Source organism: Microcaecilia unicolor, chromosome 9 (genome assembly GCF_901765095.1).
Source record: "Microcaecilia unicolor chromosome 9, aMicUni1.1, whole genome shotgun sequence".
In the NCBI taxonomy this organism is placed as follows: domain Eukaryota; kingdom Metazoa; phylum Chordata; class Amphibia; order Gymnophiona; family Siphonopidae; genus Microcaecilia; species Microcaecilia unicolor.
Window position 1 is genome coordinate 164094561 of NC_044039.1, and position 19764 is coordinate 164114324.

A 19764-nucleotide genomic window follows, 5' to 3' on the forward strand; every position below is an offset into this window, starting at 1 on the left:
GAGGATCTATTAAAGCTGGACATTAAGAACCAGGTTTTGGGGACTTGCAGGGGATAAGGGTCTGATAGAACCAGCTGTAAAAAAAGCCCAAAGCAGTCGCCAGGTGACCCCTTTCTCGGAGGGATCATGGTATAGGTGGGCGCCCAGGGAAAGGGTAGGGCCCAAGCCATGTGAGGTGCTAAGAGAAAGATAAGGGACCTAGGTGAGCTAGGTGACCCCTCCCTCAGAGGGATCATGGTATTGCCGGGCGCCCAGGAGGTAGGAGGGGGCTGCAGGAGAAGAGGGTCAGGTAGCACCCGCTGCAGTGAGAGCCCCTCAAGGCCTAGTGAAGGGGAAGGGCCCGGGCCATGTGATGTGCTAAGAGGGGGATGAGGAGCCTAGATGGGGGGGTTGGTGAGGCCCAGGGATAGAACAAGGATGAGCCTGGAAAAGTGTATGCCCTCTTGGAGGAATTGCTGCTCCTCAGTGGAAAAGGCTTAAAGAGTTGCTGAGGTTGAGCAGCAATTATCTTAAGGGTGGGGGTATGTGATAAGGAAGAGGCTGTCCTACCCTGCTTATGCCCCTAGAGGGCGCTGTTCCCCTAAAATTGTCCCGGGAGAAGGGCTGGGTGAGTCACTAAAGGGAGCCAGTAAGGGGTGTATAGCAGGAGGTCGCTAGGACCGAGGAGAATCCTGGGGATAGAAACAGGTGCAGCAGGTTATGGGCTGGGTCCTGTTTGGCCATTAACCACTTAATACCCCACCAGAGTGTGAGGCAGAGAGGAGCTGGCAACTGCAGAAGAGAACTGGAGGCTTGGGAGTGGCTGTAGGGTATGTGAGAAGGAAGAGGCTGTCCTACCCTGGTTAGGCCCCTAGAGGGCGCTGTTCCCCTAAAATGTCCAGGGAGAAGGGCTGGGTGAGTCACTAAAGGGAGCCAGTAAGGGGTGTATAGCAGGAGGTCGCTAGGACCGAGGAGAATCCTGGGGGTGGAAACAGGTGCAGCAGGTTATGGGCTGGGTCCTGTTTGGCCATTAACCACTTAATACCCCACCTGAGTTGGGAGGGAAAGAAGGAGAGCTAGCTGCTGCAGAAGAGAGCTGGTAGCTGAAGCAGGAAGGATCCCCATGAGAAGTACTGGCTGTGCCCTAAAGACTGTGTGTCTAGAATAAGAACTGTGTGTTCAAAGAGGTACTGTGTGTCCAAGATGAAAAGACTGTGTGTCTAGAGCGGTGTGCTACAAGGAGGGACTGTGTGTCCAGGACTGAGTTAGTACTGAGCCCAAATGCCTGTGTGAGAGGGCTCAGGGGGAAGAAATCTGTTGGGTTTGAACTGTGCAAGAAGAAGTGTTTTAAGCTAAAAGAAGTGTGCCCCAGGGGCGGGAATAAAGATTTGTATGAGAAAAATCCTGTTGATAAGACCTGACTCTGTTTGCCTTTTTGAGAACCAGATCACCCCGAGTAGAAAGGGGTAGGATACTAATTTGCATAAAATCTGCATACTGAGAACCAGCTCACCCTGAGTGAAAGAGGGACCTGGGATCCTGAGGTGAGAGCTTCATTATTACACAAGCCTCATCATTTTCACAATGTTCAGTTTTAGACATGTATATCCTGGCTTTGTAAAACTGGAACTTCGTTTATGCAAGTCTAAAACGTGACTGCCACTTCTAAAATAAGCGCACATACAATTCAGTTTTTTTTCTTAAACTAGATTGTTTCTCTGCAGATTTTTGCAGTTAAGCAATTCTGAAGTTTTATGGGATTTTGTTCCCCATACTGATTACACTTGTAGGTACGATATATACAGTCCTCCAGCCTTGTGCCTAAGTAGATGGCCACACACAAAGTAGAAGCTGACTGAATTTCAGTTTTGGTTCCAGTTTCAGTGCTGAAACCAGCCCGAAATCCATGTTCAGCCTAGTTTAAGCTGAAAGTGCCCACTGAAACTGTGTGCAGCCCCCACTCCCCCAACCAGCGTCCCCTTTCTGGACCCACCTTCCACCAGCAGCCTGCTCCAAAATCCAATTCCCCCCCCCCCCCCCCTTCGTGGCAGCCCTCTTCTGGGCCTACATATTGTTGGTGGCTAATAGGGGCAGGAGTGAGGCCTGCTCCAGAGTCAAAATGCCAGACCGCCACATTTTTCCTGCTGTTTCGGCACTTTGTTGGACAAAATGTGACGAGAGAGGCACTATGAGACCTATTTGGTGGACATGTTTTAAGGCTCATGCTTATTGGAAGACAGTACAATAAAAGCTTCAGTACAGGTTGGGTCTTGAGATACCCTGGGACCTGGGGATTTACCTATTTAATAAACCAGTTCCAGGAGCGTGCCTGAGACAGCAACGCTTTATCCAGTACTGTCTTCTCGTCTTGGCTGCTGCCTGGAAATCAAACTGTTCCATCTGCTTATAAAATGGTAGAAACTTTGGTTTATAACCGACACGGAAAAAATCAAGGCACAAATTAATAAGACACTGGCAAAATGGGAGCGCATACGGAAATCCCTTCTAGAATTCTCTTTTGGATATTTTATAGCCTATCTGCTCTATTACATAGTCTGGGAGGGGGGGAATGTTAGTCTTTTTGGAGGGAGGCGGTTTTTATATTTCTTTCTAAAATTAGAGGTTCCTGTTTGGGCCTTTATATGTTTGAGAAGCAGTTTGTCTTACACAGTACGTGTTTTGCATCCTATGTTTGTTGTATATTACTTTTTCTATGTAATGATAAATTTAAGCTTCTAATAAAAAAAAAAAGACCTGTAAAAAATTTTTTTAAAAACAACAACAACAAAAAATCCTGCTTTTCGAAGTCCTGTAAGCCATTTTGAAGCAGAGGCCAAACATGAGAAGGATCGAGTGGTAGGCCAGGTGCCCTTAAATACAACTAAAGATCAGACAAAAGATGTCAAATCAATAGTGTCAGGTACTAAGCATCATGCAAATAAGAACAACAAACATACTCTGAAATGTCTATATGCAAATGCTAGGAGTCTAAGAAATAAGATGGGAGAGTTGGAATATATTGCACTAAATGAAAAATTGGATATAATAGGCATTACTGAGACCTGGTGGAAGGAGGATAACCAGTGGGACACTGTCATACCGGGGTACAAAGTATAACTTAATGATAGGGTGGACCGGACTGGTGGAGGGGTAGCATTGTATATTAACGAGAGCCTTGACTCAGATAGATTACAAATTCAGCAGGACACAAATCACACCTTTGAATCACTGTGGGTTGAAATTCCATGTATAAATGGGAAAAAAATGGTGATAGGAGTGTACTACCGTCCGCCTCGCCAGGATGAGCAGGTAGACACAGAAATGATAAAAGAAATCAGAGACGCGAACAAAATGGGCAATGTGATAATAATGGGTGACTTCAATTATCCAAATATAGACTGGGTAAATGTAACATCGGGACACGCTACAGAGATACAATTCCTTGATGAAATCAAGGACAGCTTTATGGAGCAACTGGTGCAGGAGCCGACGAGAGAAGGAAAAATTCTAGACTTGGTCCTTAGTGGAGCGCATGATCTGGTGAGGGACGTTATGGTACTGGGGCCGCTTGATAACAGTGACCATAATATGATCAGTTTTGACATCAACCTTGAAGTAACTGTACACAGAAAGTCAAATACGTTAGCGTTTAACTTTAAAAAAGGAGACTATGACAAAATGAGAAGAACGGTAAAAAAAAAACTTAGGGGGGCAACTGAGAGAGTAAAAACTGTACAACAGGCTTGGACGCTGTTCAAAAATACCATCCTGGAGGCCCAGGCCATACATATTCCGCAAATTAGAAAAGAAAGACGGAAGTCCAAAAGACAGCCGGCGTGGTTGAAAAGTGAGGTGAAGGAAGCTATTAGGGCTAAAAGAAACGCCTTCAGAAAATGGAAGAAGGAACCGTCTGAAAATAACAAGAAACAGCATAAGGAGTGTCAAAGCAAATGCAAGGCGCAGATTAAGAAGGCCAAGAGGGAGTATGAAAAAAAGATAGCATTAGAGGCAAAAAAACATAGTAAAATTTTTTTTCGGTATATTAAAAGCAGGAAGCCGGCAAAAGAATCGGTTGGGCCGCTGGATGACCGAGGGGTAAAAGGGGCGATCAAGGAAGACAAAGACGTAGCGGAGAGACTGAATGAATTCTTTGCTTCAGTCTTCACCGAGGAAGATTTGGGTGGGATACCGGTGTCGGAAATGGTATTTCAAGCGGACGAGTCGGAGAAACTTACTGACTTCACGGTAAACCTGGAGGACGTAATGGGGCAGTTCGGCAAACTGAAGAGTAGCAAATCTCCTGGACTGGATGGTATTCATCCTAGAGTACTGATAGAACTGAAAAACGAGCTTGCGGAGCTACTGCTAGTGATATGCAACTTATCCTTAAAATCGAGCGTGGTACCGGAAGATTGGAGGGTGGCCAATGTAACGCCCATTTTTAAAAAAGGCTCCAGGGGAGATCCGGGAAATTATAGACCGGTGAGTCTGACGTCGGTGCCTGGGAAAATGGTAGAGGCTATTATTAAAAACAAAATTACAGAGCACATCCGAGGACATGGATTACTGAGACCAAGTCAGCATGGCTTTTGTGTGGGGAAATCTTGCCTGACCAATTTACTTCAATTCTTTGAAGGAGTGAACAAACATGTGGACAAAGGGGAGTCGGTTGATATTGTGTATCTGGATTTTCAAAAGGCGTTTGACAAGGTACCTCAGGAAAGGCTACAGAGGAAATTGGAGGGTCATGGGATAGGAGGAAATGTCCTATTGTGGATTAAAAACTGGTTGAAGGATAGGAAACAGAGAGTGGGGTTAAATGGGCAGTATTCACAATGGAGAAGGGTAGTTAGTGGGGTTCCTCAGGGGTCCGTGCTAGGACCGCTGCTTTTTAATATATTTATAAATGATTTAGAGATGGGAGTAACTAGCGAGGTAATTAAATTTGCTGATGACACAAAGTTATTCAAAGTCGTTAAATCACGACAGGATTGTGAAAAATTACAAGAGGACCTTACGAGACTGGGCGGCTAAATGGCAGATGATGTTTAATGTGAGCAACTGCAAGGTGATGCATGTGGGAAAAAAGAACCCGAATTATAGCTACGTCATGCAAGGTTCCACGTTAGGAGTTACGGACCAAGAAAGGGATCTGGGTGTCGTCGTCGATAACACACTGAAACCTTCTGCTCAGTGTGCTGCTGCAGCTAAGAAAGCGAATAGAATGTTGGGTATTATTAGGAAAGGTATGGAAAACAGGTGTGAGGATGTTATAATGCCGTTGTATCGCTCCATGGTGCGACCGCACCTTGAGTATTGTGTTCAATTCTGGTCGCCGCATCTCAAGAAAGATATAGTAGAATTGGAAAAGGTGCAGCGAAGGGCAACTAAAATGATAGCGGGGATGGGACGACTTCCCTATGAAGAAAGACTAAGGAGGCTAGGGCTATACAGCTTGGAGAAGAGACGGCTGAGGGGAGACATGATAGAGGTATATAAAATAATGAGTGGCGTGGAACAGGTGGATGTGAAGCCTCTGTTCACGCTTTCCAAAAATACTAGGACTAAGGGGCATGCGATGAAACTAGTGTAGTAAATTTAAAACAAATCGAAGAAAAGTTTTCTTCACCCAACGTGCAATTAAACTCTGGAATTCGTTGCCGGAGAAAGTGGTGAAGGCGGTTAGCTTAGCAGAGTTTAAAAAGGGGTTGGACGGTTTCCTAAAGGACAAGTCCATAAACCGCTACTAAACGGACTTGGAAAAATCCAAAATTCCAGGAATAACATGTATAGAATGTTTGTACGTTTGGGAAGCTTGCCAGGTGCCCTTGGCCTGGATTGGCCGCTGTCGTGGACAGGATGCTGGGCTCGATGGACCCTTGGTCTTTTCCCAGTATGGTATTACTTATGTACTTATGATAGCTCCTGCACCCACTACTCACCAACAACATGGCTGGCTCAGGAGGGGGCTGCCATGGTGGGGGGGGGGGCGGGGGGTTCACAAGGGATGCACTTTTTGGTCGGGTAGTAGGCAGGGCCACATTTGTTTTCGTCTTCAATTTTGGCTGAAATCAAGCGGCCAATTTTGGTCAGGATCTAACACAAAGCTGGTGCTTTATTGCATAATCGTTGGTACAGATAACTCCATTTGTCATGTTTTCAATAGCTGTATATGAAAAATATACAGATTCTGAGACTGCAAAGAATCACACTCCAAACGTGCCCCATCTAAATATGTTTTTCATAACACTACAAATGGGTCATGCCAACAGCAAGAGAAACATAAAGCACCTAAAATGCAAGAGGGAGAAGGGCATTTACGGAAAAGATGGTAAACAAGAGCTCCCTGTGTTACACCAAAAATTCCTCTCAACAGTCACCATGTACCTCAAATCCAACAACACTTGCTGTGTATGTTCTTCTTCGGTCTATCCAGGGGACACTAAGTAAACAGCCAGTTGCATGCCATGAATTTATGCTATTAAGCACTCAATGGCAAACATCAATTACAAGAGCCAGCACAAGTCTTGTTGAGCTGTAAATTCTCGGACAAAGCAGGCAGTGCCTTTCAAAGCCACTTTAGCAAATATAAATACAATGCACAAACACATGGCAGGTAAAATGAGAAATGCCAACAATTCCTCTTACATAAGGCCACTTTGATGCCAGCAGCTAGTATATACATGATAAAGAATGTTCTGTTTACCTGTGATTCTATGACAACCTCAAATGAAACACAGCTTCATGTTTGGCTTGGTTTCCTGCACAGGCCTGAAACCCTGACTTGACTATGGACATGGACCACTGATACTACTGTTAATATATAACATGAAAATACTAAGGAAAAAAACAAATCACTAAATGCTGGCCCGTTTCCTCTTCAAATCACTTCCTCTTGATCTTATTCCTACATTTTAATATTAATGTACTTTATCTTAGGGTAAAAAAAAGAAGGGCTGTAATTTAGTATGGCTACACCTTTTGTTGTTTAAATTATAAAAATCCGAGCAGGCTTTTGCTATAGAGTAAAATTAAGGTTTCATGTAACCCAGCTATGTTACTTTGGGTTTTTTTTACAAAGCATGCTAGCTTTTAGAGCATAAAAATTTAACGCACACGCTACAAAATGTTAGTATGCCTTTGTAAAAGGGCCCTATGTTAGTTTAGTTTTAAAGATCTTATTATATTTAAATGTTAATGATCAACTACTTATTTATGTGTGCTGTATTTTAATATTGTACCGTGCTTTGGCATTTTCATTTAGGTAATGCAGCAAATACTTTGCCAAAGCCAGTAAATATTGAAATACATGATTACAAAAAAAAATTAAGTTTGCTATGCTGACTTGTAAATTAAACCGAGATATATTTTATGTTTCAACTGCTTTTTTATGAATAAAATAAATTGGTAACAAGAGAACGATAATACAGGTACAACCAGGCATCAAAACCCAGGCAAAAGATTGTAATGTTGATTAACATAAGGACAGTCATCTATAATATTCACCACACATCTTATTTAACTGAATTACCCACTCCCAAATTGAGCCCCACTTGAGTGAAATTGAACGTGAAGCACAGCCCACAACCTGAGTGCTCCCCCCAAAACATCCAGATACCTTCCACATTCTTATTCGCCCCCCCCCCCTAATAACCAAAACCAACCCCATACAAAACCTACGACTGCCCCCCTCCCGAAAGTTACACGTGGAGGGGCATAATCGAATGCGAACGCCCATTTCCATGGGCGTCTATGTCCGAAAACGGGTATGTGAAGAGGCGGGACAGACCGTATTATCGAAAAAAATGGGCGTCCATCTTTCGCTTCAAAAATACGGTTTGGACGGACCAAATGCCATGGATTTGGTCCCTTATGAGACGGGCATTTTTTTTTTAAGCGATAAATGGAACTAAAAACGCCCAGCTCAGAAACGTCCCAATCCAAGCCATTTGGTCGTGGGAGGGACAAATGTACAACACTATCATAGCTCTTAGGGGTGAAGGGGGCAACTACATGTGGGTACAGTGGGTTTTAGAGGCCTCCCATTTACCACCACAAGTGTTACGGGTGGGGGGGGGGGATGGGCCTGGGTCTGCCTGCCTGAAGTGCACTCTAGTACCCACTAAAAGTGCTCCAGGGACAGGACTTGTTGCTGGTGTATAACCTTGGCAAAGCAGTTGACACCTGAAGACTAATCTCGCTGAAAACGTCCTTTATTTGAATAAGCACCTTTACTCACAGTTAACTGCAGATCAGAAGTTGTGCCCCACTGGCAACGAGTCTCGCTGGTACTGAGATTAGCAGTAGGTCCGAGCTGGCAGAATGGTGTACAATGCCCTCTTTCAGCAGCATTCAAGGTAAGAACTAAGTGCTGTAACGTGGCTAACACATGAAAGGGATCTAAAAGTGTCTTACACAAGTGGCCTCTACCTCATGGACTACCGGAAACAAAACAGGGCACACTCTGACCCAGTAAGCAGAGGGAAAAGCACCACGGGAGTAGAGCCTACCAACTACCAACACTGTGAGCATTTAACACAAGCTAGTGGAATCACAAAGCCCAATACCCTACACCCACCACAATGCATTGCTGATGTGACTCTGCAGTGCCCTTAACAGAAAAGGTGTCACACTCACCCGAGACCCACATCAGAACCAGGGAAAGGCTGTCAGAGGATAGAACACATTCTGCTGTCATGGAGGTGGGTACGGCATTTGAGGCTGGCATACAGGCTGGGAAAAAAGTTTGTAAAGTGGGTTTTTGTTGGTGGGAGGGGGTTAGTGACCACTGGGGGAGTCAGGGGAGGTCATGCCCGATTCCCTCCGGTGGTCATCTGGTCAGTTGGAGCACTTTTTTGGGACTTGGACCTGAAAAAAAAGGGGTCCAAATAAAGTGGACCAAATTCTCGTCAAAAACGCCCTTCTTGTTTCGATTATCAGCTAAAGACGCCCATCTCTCCTCGGCCGATAACCACGCCCCAGTCCTGCCTTCGCCACGCCTCCGACACGCCCCAGTGATCTTTGTTTGTCTCCGTGACGGACTGCAGTTGAGGACGCCAAAAATCGGGTTTTGATTATACCGATTTGGGCGCCCACGGAAAACGGATGCCCATCTCCCGATTTGGGTCGAAATATGGGCGTCTTTCTCTTTCGAAAATAAGCTGGTTAGCTTCTTAATGCTCTCCCTCACAAATGGGAGCAAGACAAACGTGTCAGCTAAGTATCCCTTTCCAACCCAAAGCCCCCCTCCCCACCCTACTCAAGGGGACCTGCTCCCTCCCATGGGAAGGAAGTCACATAAACCCCTCACAGTACATTAATAATAAGGCTCCTACCCCGACTGAGATATATTTTATATAACGACATCACGTTCTTTGATCTTTTCACCTCAAATGCAATAAAAAGACATCAATAACCTCCTCAGAAGACAGATTCAATTATGCCTAAGTAGGTCAACCTGCCAAACAAAGACTGACCATTGCATACCCATTAGCATAGAGGTGCTTTTAAGTAAAATCAGCTTTACTGGATAATGGATGGCACATACAGAACAAATGACAATCAAATAAGTAGTTATTATTTTAGTCACACATGCTCTAAACACTGATTAAACCTAAACACAGGCCTTTACAAGACACAGTCAAATTACAGTCAAGAGTTAATATTTTAGTCACACGTTCTAAAAATTGACTAAACCTAAAGCAAAAAGGACACAGGCAGGCCTTAACAAAATATAGTCAAAATCCATACCTCCCAATCACCACCTTTCTGTTCAGCCCTCCTTCCAGTTACAAAGCTAATAGGCTGACAGAGCATCTTTTAACAGGGATAATAGAAGAAACTGGATAACAATATTGTTTTTTGAAATGTTGCCCATACGCACAGAGATGTAGACAATAGCCAAGGGCGACTAAAATGATAGCGGGAATGGGACGACTTCCCTATGAAGAAAGGCTAAGGAGGCTAGGGCTTTTCAGCTTGGAGAAGAGACGGCTGAGGGGAGACATGAGAGAGGTATATAAAATAATGAGTGGAGTGGAACAGGTGGATGTGAAGCGTCTGTTCACGCTTTCCAAAAATACTAGGACTAGGGGGCATGCGATGAAACTACAGTGTAGTAAATTTAAAACAAATTGGAGAAACGTTTTCTTCACCCAACGCGTAATTAAACTCTGGAATTTGTTGCCGGAGAACATGGTGAAGGTGGTTAGCTTGGCAGAGTTTAAAAAGGGGTTAGACGATTTCCTAAAGGACAAGTCCATAAACCGCTACTAAATGGACTTGGGAAAAATCCACAATTCCAGGAATAACATGTATAGAATGTTTGTATGTTTGGGAAAGCTTGCCAGAGCAGGAGCCCTTGGCCTGGATTGGCCGCTGTCGTGGACAGGATGCTGGGCTCGATGGACCATTGGTCTTTTCCCAGTGTGGCATTACTTATGTACTTATTATAAAAGTCAGTTCCTCTTCAAGAAGAGTTTTAAGCCTGGACTGTTCTGCAGGTCAGCAATGACACCTGGAGGCCGGCGAGCTCCACCCCAGTGATAAGTCAGTGCCAAAACTGCCCATAAAGAGCAACAGCCCTGTGGCATGCTACCACAGGTACACTGCTAAAAGGGACATGTCCCTTTGTGCACTCTCTTGCATTGCATGTTAGCTAGACGTTTACTTGGAGCTGTGGATTGGCTTATGGTTGGTGAAGAGGAGCAATAACTAATAAACTAGCCAAGGAGCAGTTATAAGGATTGTGCTGGATATGTGATTGAGATGGACAGGGTTAGGGGAGGGTCACTCGAGTTGTCTCTCTCCATGGAGACATCATAAGAGAAGTGAAAGCATGGTGAGATATAGGGTAGATGGAAGTGAGAGATGGGTCTGCCAATTCCGATACTGATGGAATTAGAGAGGATTTTTTTGTGGGGGGAGGGGGGGGGGAAGAGGGGAGGGTGATTGGAACCAGTCACAATTCAAAGGAATTAGTTGAAATGAGATGTGCATTCATAAATGTGTGCTTCTGTGAGGAATGGAAATGCAGCATGATTTGGTAGTGGATCAGAACTTAGCTTGTGTGTGACTGACAGATATTGTAATGTGGATCAGTTGTGTCCAGAGGGTTATGTGGAGTTACATTACATACATTACACTAGATAAAATAAACGGGGGGGGGGGGGGGGGGAAGGAGGTAGTGAGGGAGTCTTTGGCTGTTCAGTTCAGTGAATACCTATTTGGATGGGGAGTGAACCAAATGTTTATTGATGACGGTAGGAAGGAAAAGGGAAACTTGGCGAGCTGATAGTATACTTGGGCAGCACAAGGACCTAAGACTACATCTGAAGATTTGTTAGGGCTGTTGACGGAGGTTTATTTGATGTTTTCTCAATTGTTGATACTGGAGGTTTTAATATTCTTTGGATGGAGAAGGGGAATAGCAAAAAGGGAGGGATTATTTGATTTCACGAGGGAGGCTAATTTGACACAAAAGGTTAACTAGTTCAATCATGTATGGGGAATGAGGGAATTGTTGGATGTGATCTTTGTTTGGCCAAGCATAGACTTTTGAAAATGGAAGATTGAACCTGGTAGGTACTATAGAGTGAACATAATGTTGTTTACCTTACAGAGCTGTGGCATGATGAGAGAAACTGTAATAAATTATCCCCTAAGCCTGCAAAGTTTGTTCACAAAGACTGATGAAAAGTTATTTTGAGAAGCAATAGTCCAGTGCCAATTGTTTATGGAGGTAATGATTTACAAGGGGCAGTGAAGGAATGGGAGGGGGAGGAGATACAAGTTTTAGATGTTAGTCCCATTTAAGAGAAGTAGGCAAGTAGGTCAGAATATGGCTCCTTGGTCTTCAGATGACTTATGGATGTTAAAGAGCTATGCGTCATGCAGAGTGTGAATACCACCGAGGAAGCTCATAGTCAATATAGGCAAGTCTGCCTTTGTTATAAGCTCTTAGGGACGCTAAAGAAATGGGTGAAAGGTGGATAACTGTGACCAGAAATTTTTTTAGGTGGTGCGGACGTTGACAGGTCAGCAGCCAAGGAGGCCTGGGGGTATCGGATCAGAAAACTTTGGAACACCACTTTTGTAAAAGTTTTTTCAGAAACATTTTTGTGGCATTGTGAGTCTGCTGGGATGGGAAGAGAGTGGACATGTGGCTATGGTATCTCAAGAGGTAGTAGCAGAAGGGCAATGGGATTGTTTCATACTTCCTGATGAAGATAAGCTGGGTAAGACATTTTGAGCAATAAAGCCGATTACAAGACATTTCCTTCCTGTTTGGTCCCCCTTATTGAAGAAGAGGGAAAGGGACTTATAGACTGCCTTTCTTTGGTTTTTCCAACTACATTCAAAGTGGTTTACATATTATATAGAGGTACTTATTTGTACCTGGGACAATGGAGGGTTACGTGACTTGCCCAGAGTCACAAGGAACTGCAGTGGGAATCGAACCCAGTTCCCCAGGATCAGAGTCTGCTGCACTAACCACTAGGCTACTCCTCCACAAGTAGCCTAGTGGATGCTTTAATTAATTTTTGACCAGTCTTGAATGTGCTTTCCTGGGCAAGGTTTTAGAAAAGGTGGGCGAACAGTTGATAAGATTTCTTAGAACAGAATTGGTGTTTGGATGGCTAGTCAGGTTTTAGGAAACTACAAAGGGTGGAGGCATAGCTTATGGCGATATTGGATGAACAGCTTTAATGTTTGGATGGGGAAAGAATAGTTATGGTATGTTAGATTTGATTGCTGTGTTCAACAAGGTAAATCATTCCTTGTTGTTGAGACAGTTATGGAGTTTTTATATGGGTGGGGGGTGATGTTGCATGGTTACAACTGTATTAGACAATGAGGCCTCAAAGTATGGCTCTGGTCCATTGGATCTCTCAGCTGTGGAATTTGGAGAATGGTGTGCTGCACAGATAGGTCTTTTTTTTTTCCCCAATATCAACTTGAAGCCCGTGTGAGATACTATGTTTTTTCTTCTATGCATAAGGAAGATGGTCAGCAGCTGGAAGTTGATTGGACTCCTTAGAATATGGGAGAATGGTTGGTTGGCAAGTCACCAGCTGCATTTCAATGTGGGGGAAACAGACACTAATGAGTGAACAGGGGATTGGATGAACCAGAGGGGTTGGTGGGACTGCTACAGTTACAAGGGATGAGGAAATTTAAGGACAATGGAGGACTCAATATTCACATGGCCACAGATTTCCAGTGGTTAAATCAATCTTTTTGTGGCTACAGATGAGGTGGTTAGGTCTTTCCTATTTTTTGTATTGGATTCTTTCTGTTTTTATAATATTTTATTGTAAACCACTCTGACTAATGGATGCTAGAATAGTGGCGAATCAAATTAAATAATTAAACACTTATCTGATAAGGTCTGATCTAAAAGCTGACCCATGTGTTGGTACAATCAAGGTTGGATTACTGCAATGTAGTTTATTATGGCTTGCCCAAGTGATATCTGATGCCTGCAGTTGCTACAGATACCACCAGGTACCTTATTAGTGGCCTGAAGAAATTTGATCATGTCTTCCCAAGGCTGAAATTGTTACAAGTATAGGCCTAGATAAAAAATTACTGATTATTATTTTCCAGCATTTTTGGTATCAGGTATGCAGCAGGTGGTTACAAGCTGTACGAAGATCTTCGGTTTGGAATGCTCTCTGGAAAAATTTGCTGGTTAAGCATGGAAGATTTGAAAGTGCTATGCTGTGTATTAAATACTATGGGTTGGGATTGAGTAGATGGAGGAAGGATAGATGGGTTGGGGAGGAGTTGTATAACATGTTTGTCATTTGTATTATGTTATTGCTACATTTTGTGAATTGCTCCAAGTCTGGTCAATAAATAGAAATAAAGCCTCAAAATAAGTCTTATGGAAAGTTGTAAGAGGTACTTGAAAATCAAATTGCTGCCTTATTAAAAAAGTTGGGGTTTTTTTAGGCACGAGATGTCTTAGAAGAGTGAAGAATTGTTTGGAAATTGATCAATTTAAAGTGATCCTACAGGCTTTAATTATTAGTCAGTTGGATTACTGCAGTATGTTGTATGTAGGATATGAAGATCTGTAATTGAAGAGATTACAGACCTGAGATTGTTGTATTCAGCTAGAAAGTTTGATAGGGTTTCACCTTTGTATAATAGAGCTCACTGACTACCCATGCAGGCACATATAACGTTTAAAGTTTGTACAATGGTGTTTAAGATTCTATATGGTCAGATTCCACAGTACATAAGGCTTGTGTCCTCTCCATCATCCCAAGGGATGTTGCGATGAAGGAATCAGATGCTATTATGAAAACAGTTAGGTATAACTATAAACAGATTTTTATTTCCATTTTTCTTATCAAGCCACAAAAATGTGGAATGATTTTCCTGAGAATATCAAAACACCTGTTAATTACCTGCAATTTAGGAAACACCTAAAAACTTGGCTATTTCAGAAATTTGTATTGGAAATATGACTGAATATTATTGGCATCTTCTATGTTGTATTTTCCCTGGGCTCTTGTAGTCTGTTAACCGCATTGAACTAATTTAGGTAACTTGCGGGATAAGTACTGTAGTAGTATTCACAAAACCACCATGTGATACAAATTAGTCTGGCTTTAGACCAAATGTAAGTAGACAGTTCTGACAAATATTTGTTGTAGAGATCCTGAAAACAGACTCATTTCCCACTCTCGCTGAGAGCCCTTGGGTAAAACATAGGAGGAAGTTAGACTTGGGGTACACAAAGGATAGTGGTGTGGGCAGAACAGGACTTAATGTTTTTTGGCACAGTCAGGTAAGACCAGACTGACACCCCCTCTCTCTGGTACCTGAAGTTCCAAGTCTGGAAATTCAGGAGATGAGCAGAGTGCCACAGATGCCCCTTTGAAGCAGCGGCTCTCAACCCAGTCCTCAGGACACACCTAGCCAGTCAGATTTTCAGGACACTCACAATGAAAACGCGAGATTCGCATACAATGGAGACAGCACATACAAATTTAATTCATGCACATTCATTATGGATACCTGGAAACCAGACTGACTTAGTGTGTCCTGAGTACCAGGTTGAGAAACCCTGTCCTAAAGCAAATACGAGCAGGTTCCTCTTTGGCCTTGGTATTTGGCACCCTAGGCAGTTGCCCATGCTGGACTGGGGTGAAGTCTTCGTGTTTCACAACTCTGTGCCCCAAACTCTTTAAGGCTGGTCTCTTCGCATCCATTCCCTTACTTCTCAACCCGGTCCTCAGGACACATCTAGCCAGTCAGATTTTCAGGATATCCACAATGAATATGCACGAGATATAGATTTGCATAGCACGGAGACAGTGCATGCAGATATCTCTCATGTAAAGAGGGTGGTGTGGTTATTCAGGATAGGTCCCGCTACCTCCAAGAGACTCAAAGGCAGTTGAGTGATTTGTCAGTTTTATATGCAATTACCATCTGATCCCACTGGTCAGTATCTTATGTGCATACGGCAGATGTTGTTAGCTCATCAGTGAGGCATCATCACTATCAGGGAATATAAATATTTCATTAGAAACCATCCTAGGGTTCCAGTGATTTATTTTGTTCCTAAAGTTCACAAATCTTTGTGCTGTCCAGAGAGATCCAATTTTTGAACCCCTATCCCAATCCCTTGACTTTTTTCTGCACCCCTTACCTGAACGTGCACCGTCATATGTGAGGGATTCCATGCAAGTACTACAGGTGTTGGAACAAGTATAATGTAGCGAATGTGACTAGGAGGCATATTTTCAAAGCACTTTGGGAGGCTAAGTTCCATAGGTTTCTATGGAACTTTGGGAGGCTAAGTGCTTTGAAAATGAGCCTCAATGTGATTTTAGTAACACCTGATGTCCGAGAGTTATATACTAATGTGTCTCAACAGTCAGCTGTTTATATGATTGATCATCATTTGTGTTGTCTTTATCTATGCAGCACATTGATTTGTTAAATCAAATGGCACACTTTGTTATCACCAAGAATTATTTAATGTGGTGAAGGGAGTTGCCATGGAGGCTACAGTTGCAGGTCGTTATATGGCGAATTTTGAGCGCAAATTTGTGCACGGCACTGTGTACGGTTTATATATTAAATTATGGAAACGTTTCATTGACTATGTCTTGCTTATTTGGATGGGTCCAGATTCAGCATTAGACCAGTTTTTGGATTACCTCAATGCCTGCAATTCCAATATACAGTTTAGTGTTGTAGTTGGTGGGCATGCAACTGATTTTTTGGATATCAATGTTCGTTATACTTAGGGGAGGTTTGTTACCCAGGTATTTTGCAAGCCCACTGACCGCAACACTCTGTTACATTTTCAAAGCGCACATCCAAGACATCTCAAAGAGAGCATTCCTGTGGGACAATTTTTACGTCTTAAACGTTTATGCACAGAACAAATCTACTTTTCTCTTTCATACTGTTCATATGAAAAAAAAAAAAGTTTTCCAGAAGAGGGTTTGCCCACAGAGTTAATCATAAGGTCTTTAAGAGGGCTGCTAACATTAATAAAACATGGCTATTTCACAAGGTTCAACTTGATAGCCATTCCAGGGTCACTTGTGTGTTGCCGCATTTTGGCCAAGTGTATGAAGTAAAGCAGGTTATTCAGAAGTATTGGCCTGTTTTATCACTGCATGCCCAGTTAGAGGAGATTTCTGCATTCACCTACACTCTAAGTCCTAATTTAAGAGAAATGATGGGCAGGGGACTATCATGCGCCCCCTATTGAGGGACAATGTCAATGGAAGTGCCACAGTTGTGTGTATTGTAAGCTGTGTATTGAAACCACAGCGGTTACTATACCGCAGAAACAATTTATACTGCGATCTAGGACAGATTGTACACATTGTTTCCCCGTGTGCCAAATAGTACATAGGGCAGACCGTGCGACCGATCAAGCATAGAATTGCACAACATCTAAGTAATTTACACTTAAAACTGGGTGGAGGCGCCTTTGGTGTCTCATTGGCATTCATTGGGACACAACCCCTTAGATCTACATTTTGTAGTTTTGCTGCTTGTCAATCTTCGGAGGGGTGGGGATATCTCTCAGGTTTTGATTCAAAAAGAACAGCGGTTAATCTATGCATGGCAAATGGTAGAGCTGATTGGGTGTCATTGTAAGGTTGAGGTTTACAGGCTGAGGCTGTCTGGGAGGAGGTACCTGATTTCGAGGCAGGTGGCTGTGCGGCTGCCTGCCCTAGTGGTTTCGCTCCAGTGTGGTCTGAGCATTTTCAACATTATGTTTGGTAAGTTTTTTTTATTATTGTTTATACTATTCTTATTTTGGTTTGTGATAATGTGGAGGGAGGGCGATATAGTGTTTGGCACCTTTTATGTTTTTGTTTCAGCTCCGGTTCCTGAGGACGCCTTGAGAGAAATATGATATTATGTTGAGCCTGGAGCTTTGCAATTTAATGTGGGTGGTTTGAACATTGCCACGGTGGATGTTGGTTTGATATTCCCCACATGTGCAATTCCTTCACTCTACAAAAACGTTTGCCAAGTCTTTGAATTCCTTTTAGAGTGGACTCATATAGACTTTTGAGTTACTATCAACTGCATACATATTTGAGGCTTTGATATCTTGCTTGCCAATTGGGATCATCACAGTGGACCACATGGATACTTTTGGCTTCTTGATTGCCATTTGATATCAGCAAGACGACTCACAGTCTGGACTGGTTGTGTATTAATGGGTGAACATTTGTAGATTTGTCATAGAAAAATAGTGCGTCTCCAACAACCACGACGTTTTTTTGTTTTATGTTTTATTTTTTTAGGGATTTCCAATAAAATGTGTTTTATAATCATTTAAATTATATTGTAGGTAATTGGCTGTGTTGTGATTTTGTAATATTACCTTTCTAGATTGTGAACCCAGATCTTTATTTTGCAATATGTATATTCATTGTGGATATCCTGAAAACCTGACTGGCTGGGTGTGCCCTAAGGACTGGGTTGAGAATCACTGCCTTAGCCAATATTTTAGATTTTGTACCTCTTTTCCGTTGAAAAATTCTCTTTTGGTTAAATGACCTTTTCTCCATAACTATCCCTGCTTTGATAGGAGGTACTTAAACTGTGCTATTGCTTACAATTTCCCCTGAAAGTACTTCTCACGCCTGCACTTCCTCCGATTCCTCTTACCCTTCCTGAGAGGTTGTCTTGAAGAAGAGTTTGTTGTAGTGTGGGGGCAACTTCCTCCAGCTGAAGCATATGACACAGGTCAGTCAGCTCCTCCTGGCCCAAGGATCCCGTGCCTGTTGAATCAAAGCTGTCGAACAGCTCCTTGAGACGGGCCTCATACTGGTCCTGCTCTGCTTCATCCATCCCATAGTCCACTGCCCCGCCTGTAGTAAAAGACGAAAGAGACTCATCAGCTCCTTATCTGAATGTACAGTACACTACAGCTAGAGCAGAGGAAGACCACAAGCCCACACAGTCTGCCCAATTTCACACAAACAGGCTCCACATCCATTATCTATGACTAGCTGCTGGCGAAATGACAGTAAGCAGGAGGAGAAGTTTCATCTGAATCACCATACCCTAAGACAATGTTTTGCAAACTCAGATTGCAACACACCCCAGGATCAACACAGGAGCACAATACAGCTACTGGCCTATTTCTGTCTCCTCCCCTGCTCCCACTACAAAGACTTCTGTGGTGGGGTTGGGAGGGAATAGGTGAAAGTGCAACATCTGCCTCATGAACATCTGCCTCATCACTGTGCTGTCAACTCACGACTCCACACAGGTCTTGGTATATTTGAGCCAAGTGGAATAGATACTCTCTTAATGCTCTTGCCATGGATTGTCAAAAGGACAAGAGTGATTCAGTCAGAGCCACCGAAAGACAGAGTCGGGCCACAGCTACCCCCCCCCCCCCACTCAGGCTGCTGCCACACCTTACTGCCACCACTCCCCCCCCCCCCGCCTCACTTGGACTGCCACCACCACCCCCCTCCCCATTACCTTTCTGCGTCTGCTCCTCCCTCGGTCTGTCACTCTTCTGCTCCTGTGTGCCAGGACCCAGGTTATCGGGACCCGGTTAATTGCGTTAATGCAATCACCCGGGTTCTGAAACACAGGAGCAGGAGACAGACAGACTGAGGGAGCAGAACCTTCTGCCCGACTGCGGAAGCCTTGCTGGCACTGGACCCCCCTTGGAGGCCGGGCCTGGGGAATCTTGCCCCCCTCCCCCGAAGCCCTGGATTCAGTCACTGAGAGCCAAAGCGAGCTTCAAGAGTTGGTAGCATAGGGTGAGAGGAGCATTCAAGAGGGGTTCAGCCAATGAGAAGGGAAGAAATGGGGCAGGGTGGCTTGGGGCAAAGTAAGCAACAGAAGGGAGGGAGATTGAGCATTAGAATAAAAGGAGAAAGAAGCAAACTCAACATGTGGGTATTGCTTTCATTCTGTGGTCTAGACTGACAGGACATCACCATAAAGAGGCCCATTCAGTACATTAAATAAGTAACTCAACCAAAATTTTTTTTTTTACATGTATTCAATACTGTTTAAATTGTTCACAAATAACATCAATGTCAATCTTTGTTATTAGTAGAAGTGAAGTGTTAAACGCTAACAATTACTTCTTAAAGTAGTCTAGCAGTTAGGCAGCAGGCTAAGAACCAAGGAAGCCTGGGTTCAAACCCCACTAATGCTCCTTGTGACCTTACGCAAATCACTTACAATGCCTCAGGTATCACCTCAGGGCTAGATTTACTAAAAAAAAAAAAACCACTACCATCACCACATGGCCCGTTTTAT

The 19764-nt window shown here is 43.5% G+C and overlaps 1 protein-coding gene across 6 annotated transcripts in view; it reads right to left on the minus strand.

Moving 5' to 3' along the window:
* The window catches only part of NIN (ninein), a 213649-nt gene that overhangs the window by 181753 nt on the left and 12132 nt on the right, over positions 1 to 19764 (minus strand). For all 6 annotated transcript variants that reach the window (XM_030213934.1, XM_030213931.1, XM_030213929.1 and 3 more), the window contains exon 2: positions 18145 to 18347. In XM_030213934.1, the coding sequence (XP_030069794.1) occupies positions 18145 to 18327 (183 nt within the window). In that variant the 5' untranslated portion in view covers positions 18328 to 18347. The remainder of the gene's footprint in view (positions 1 to 18144; positions 18348 to 19764) is intronic.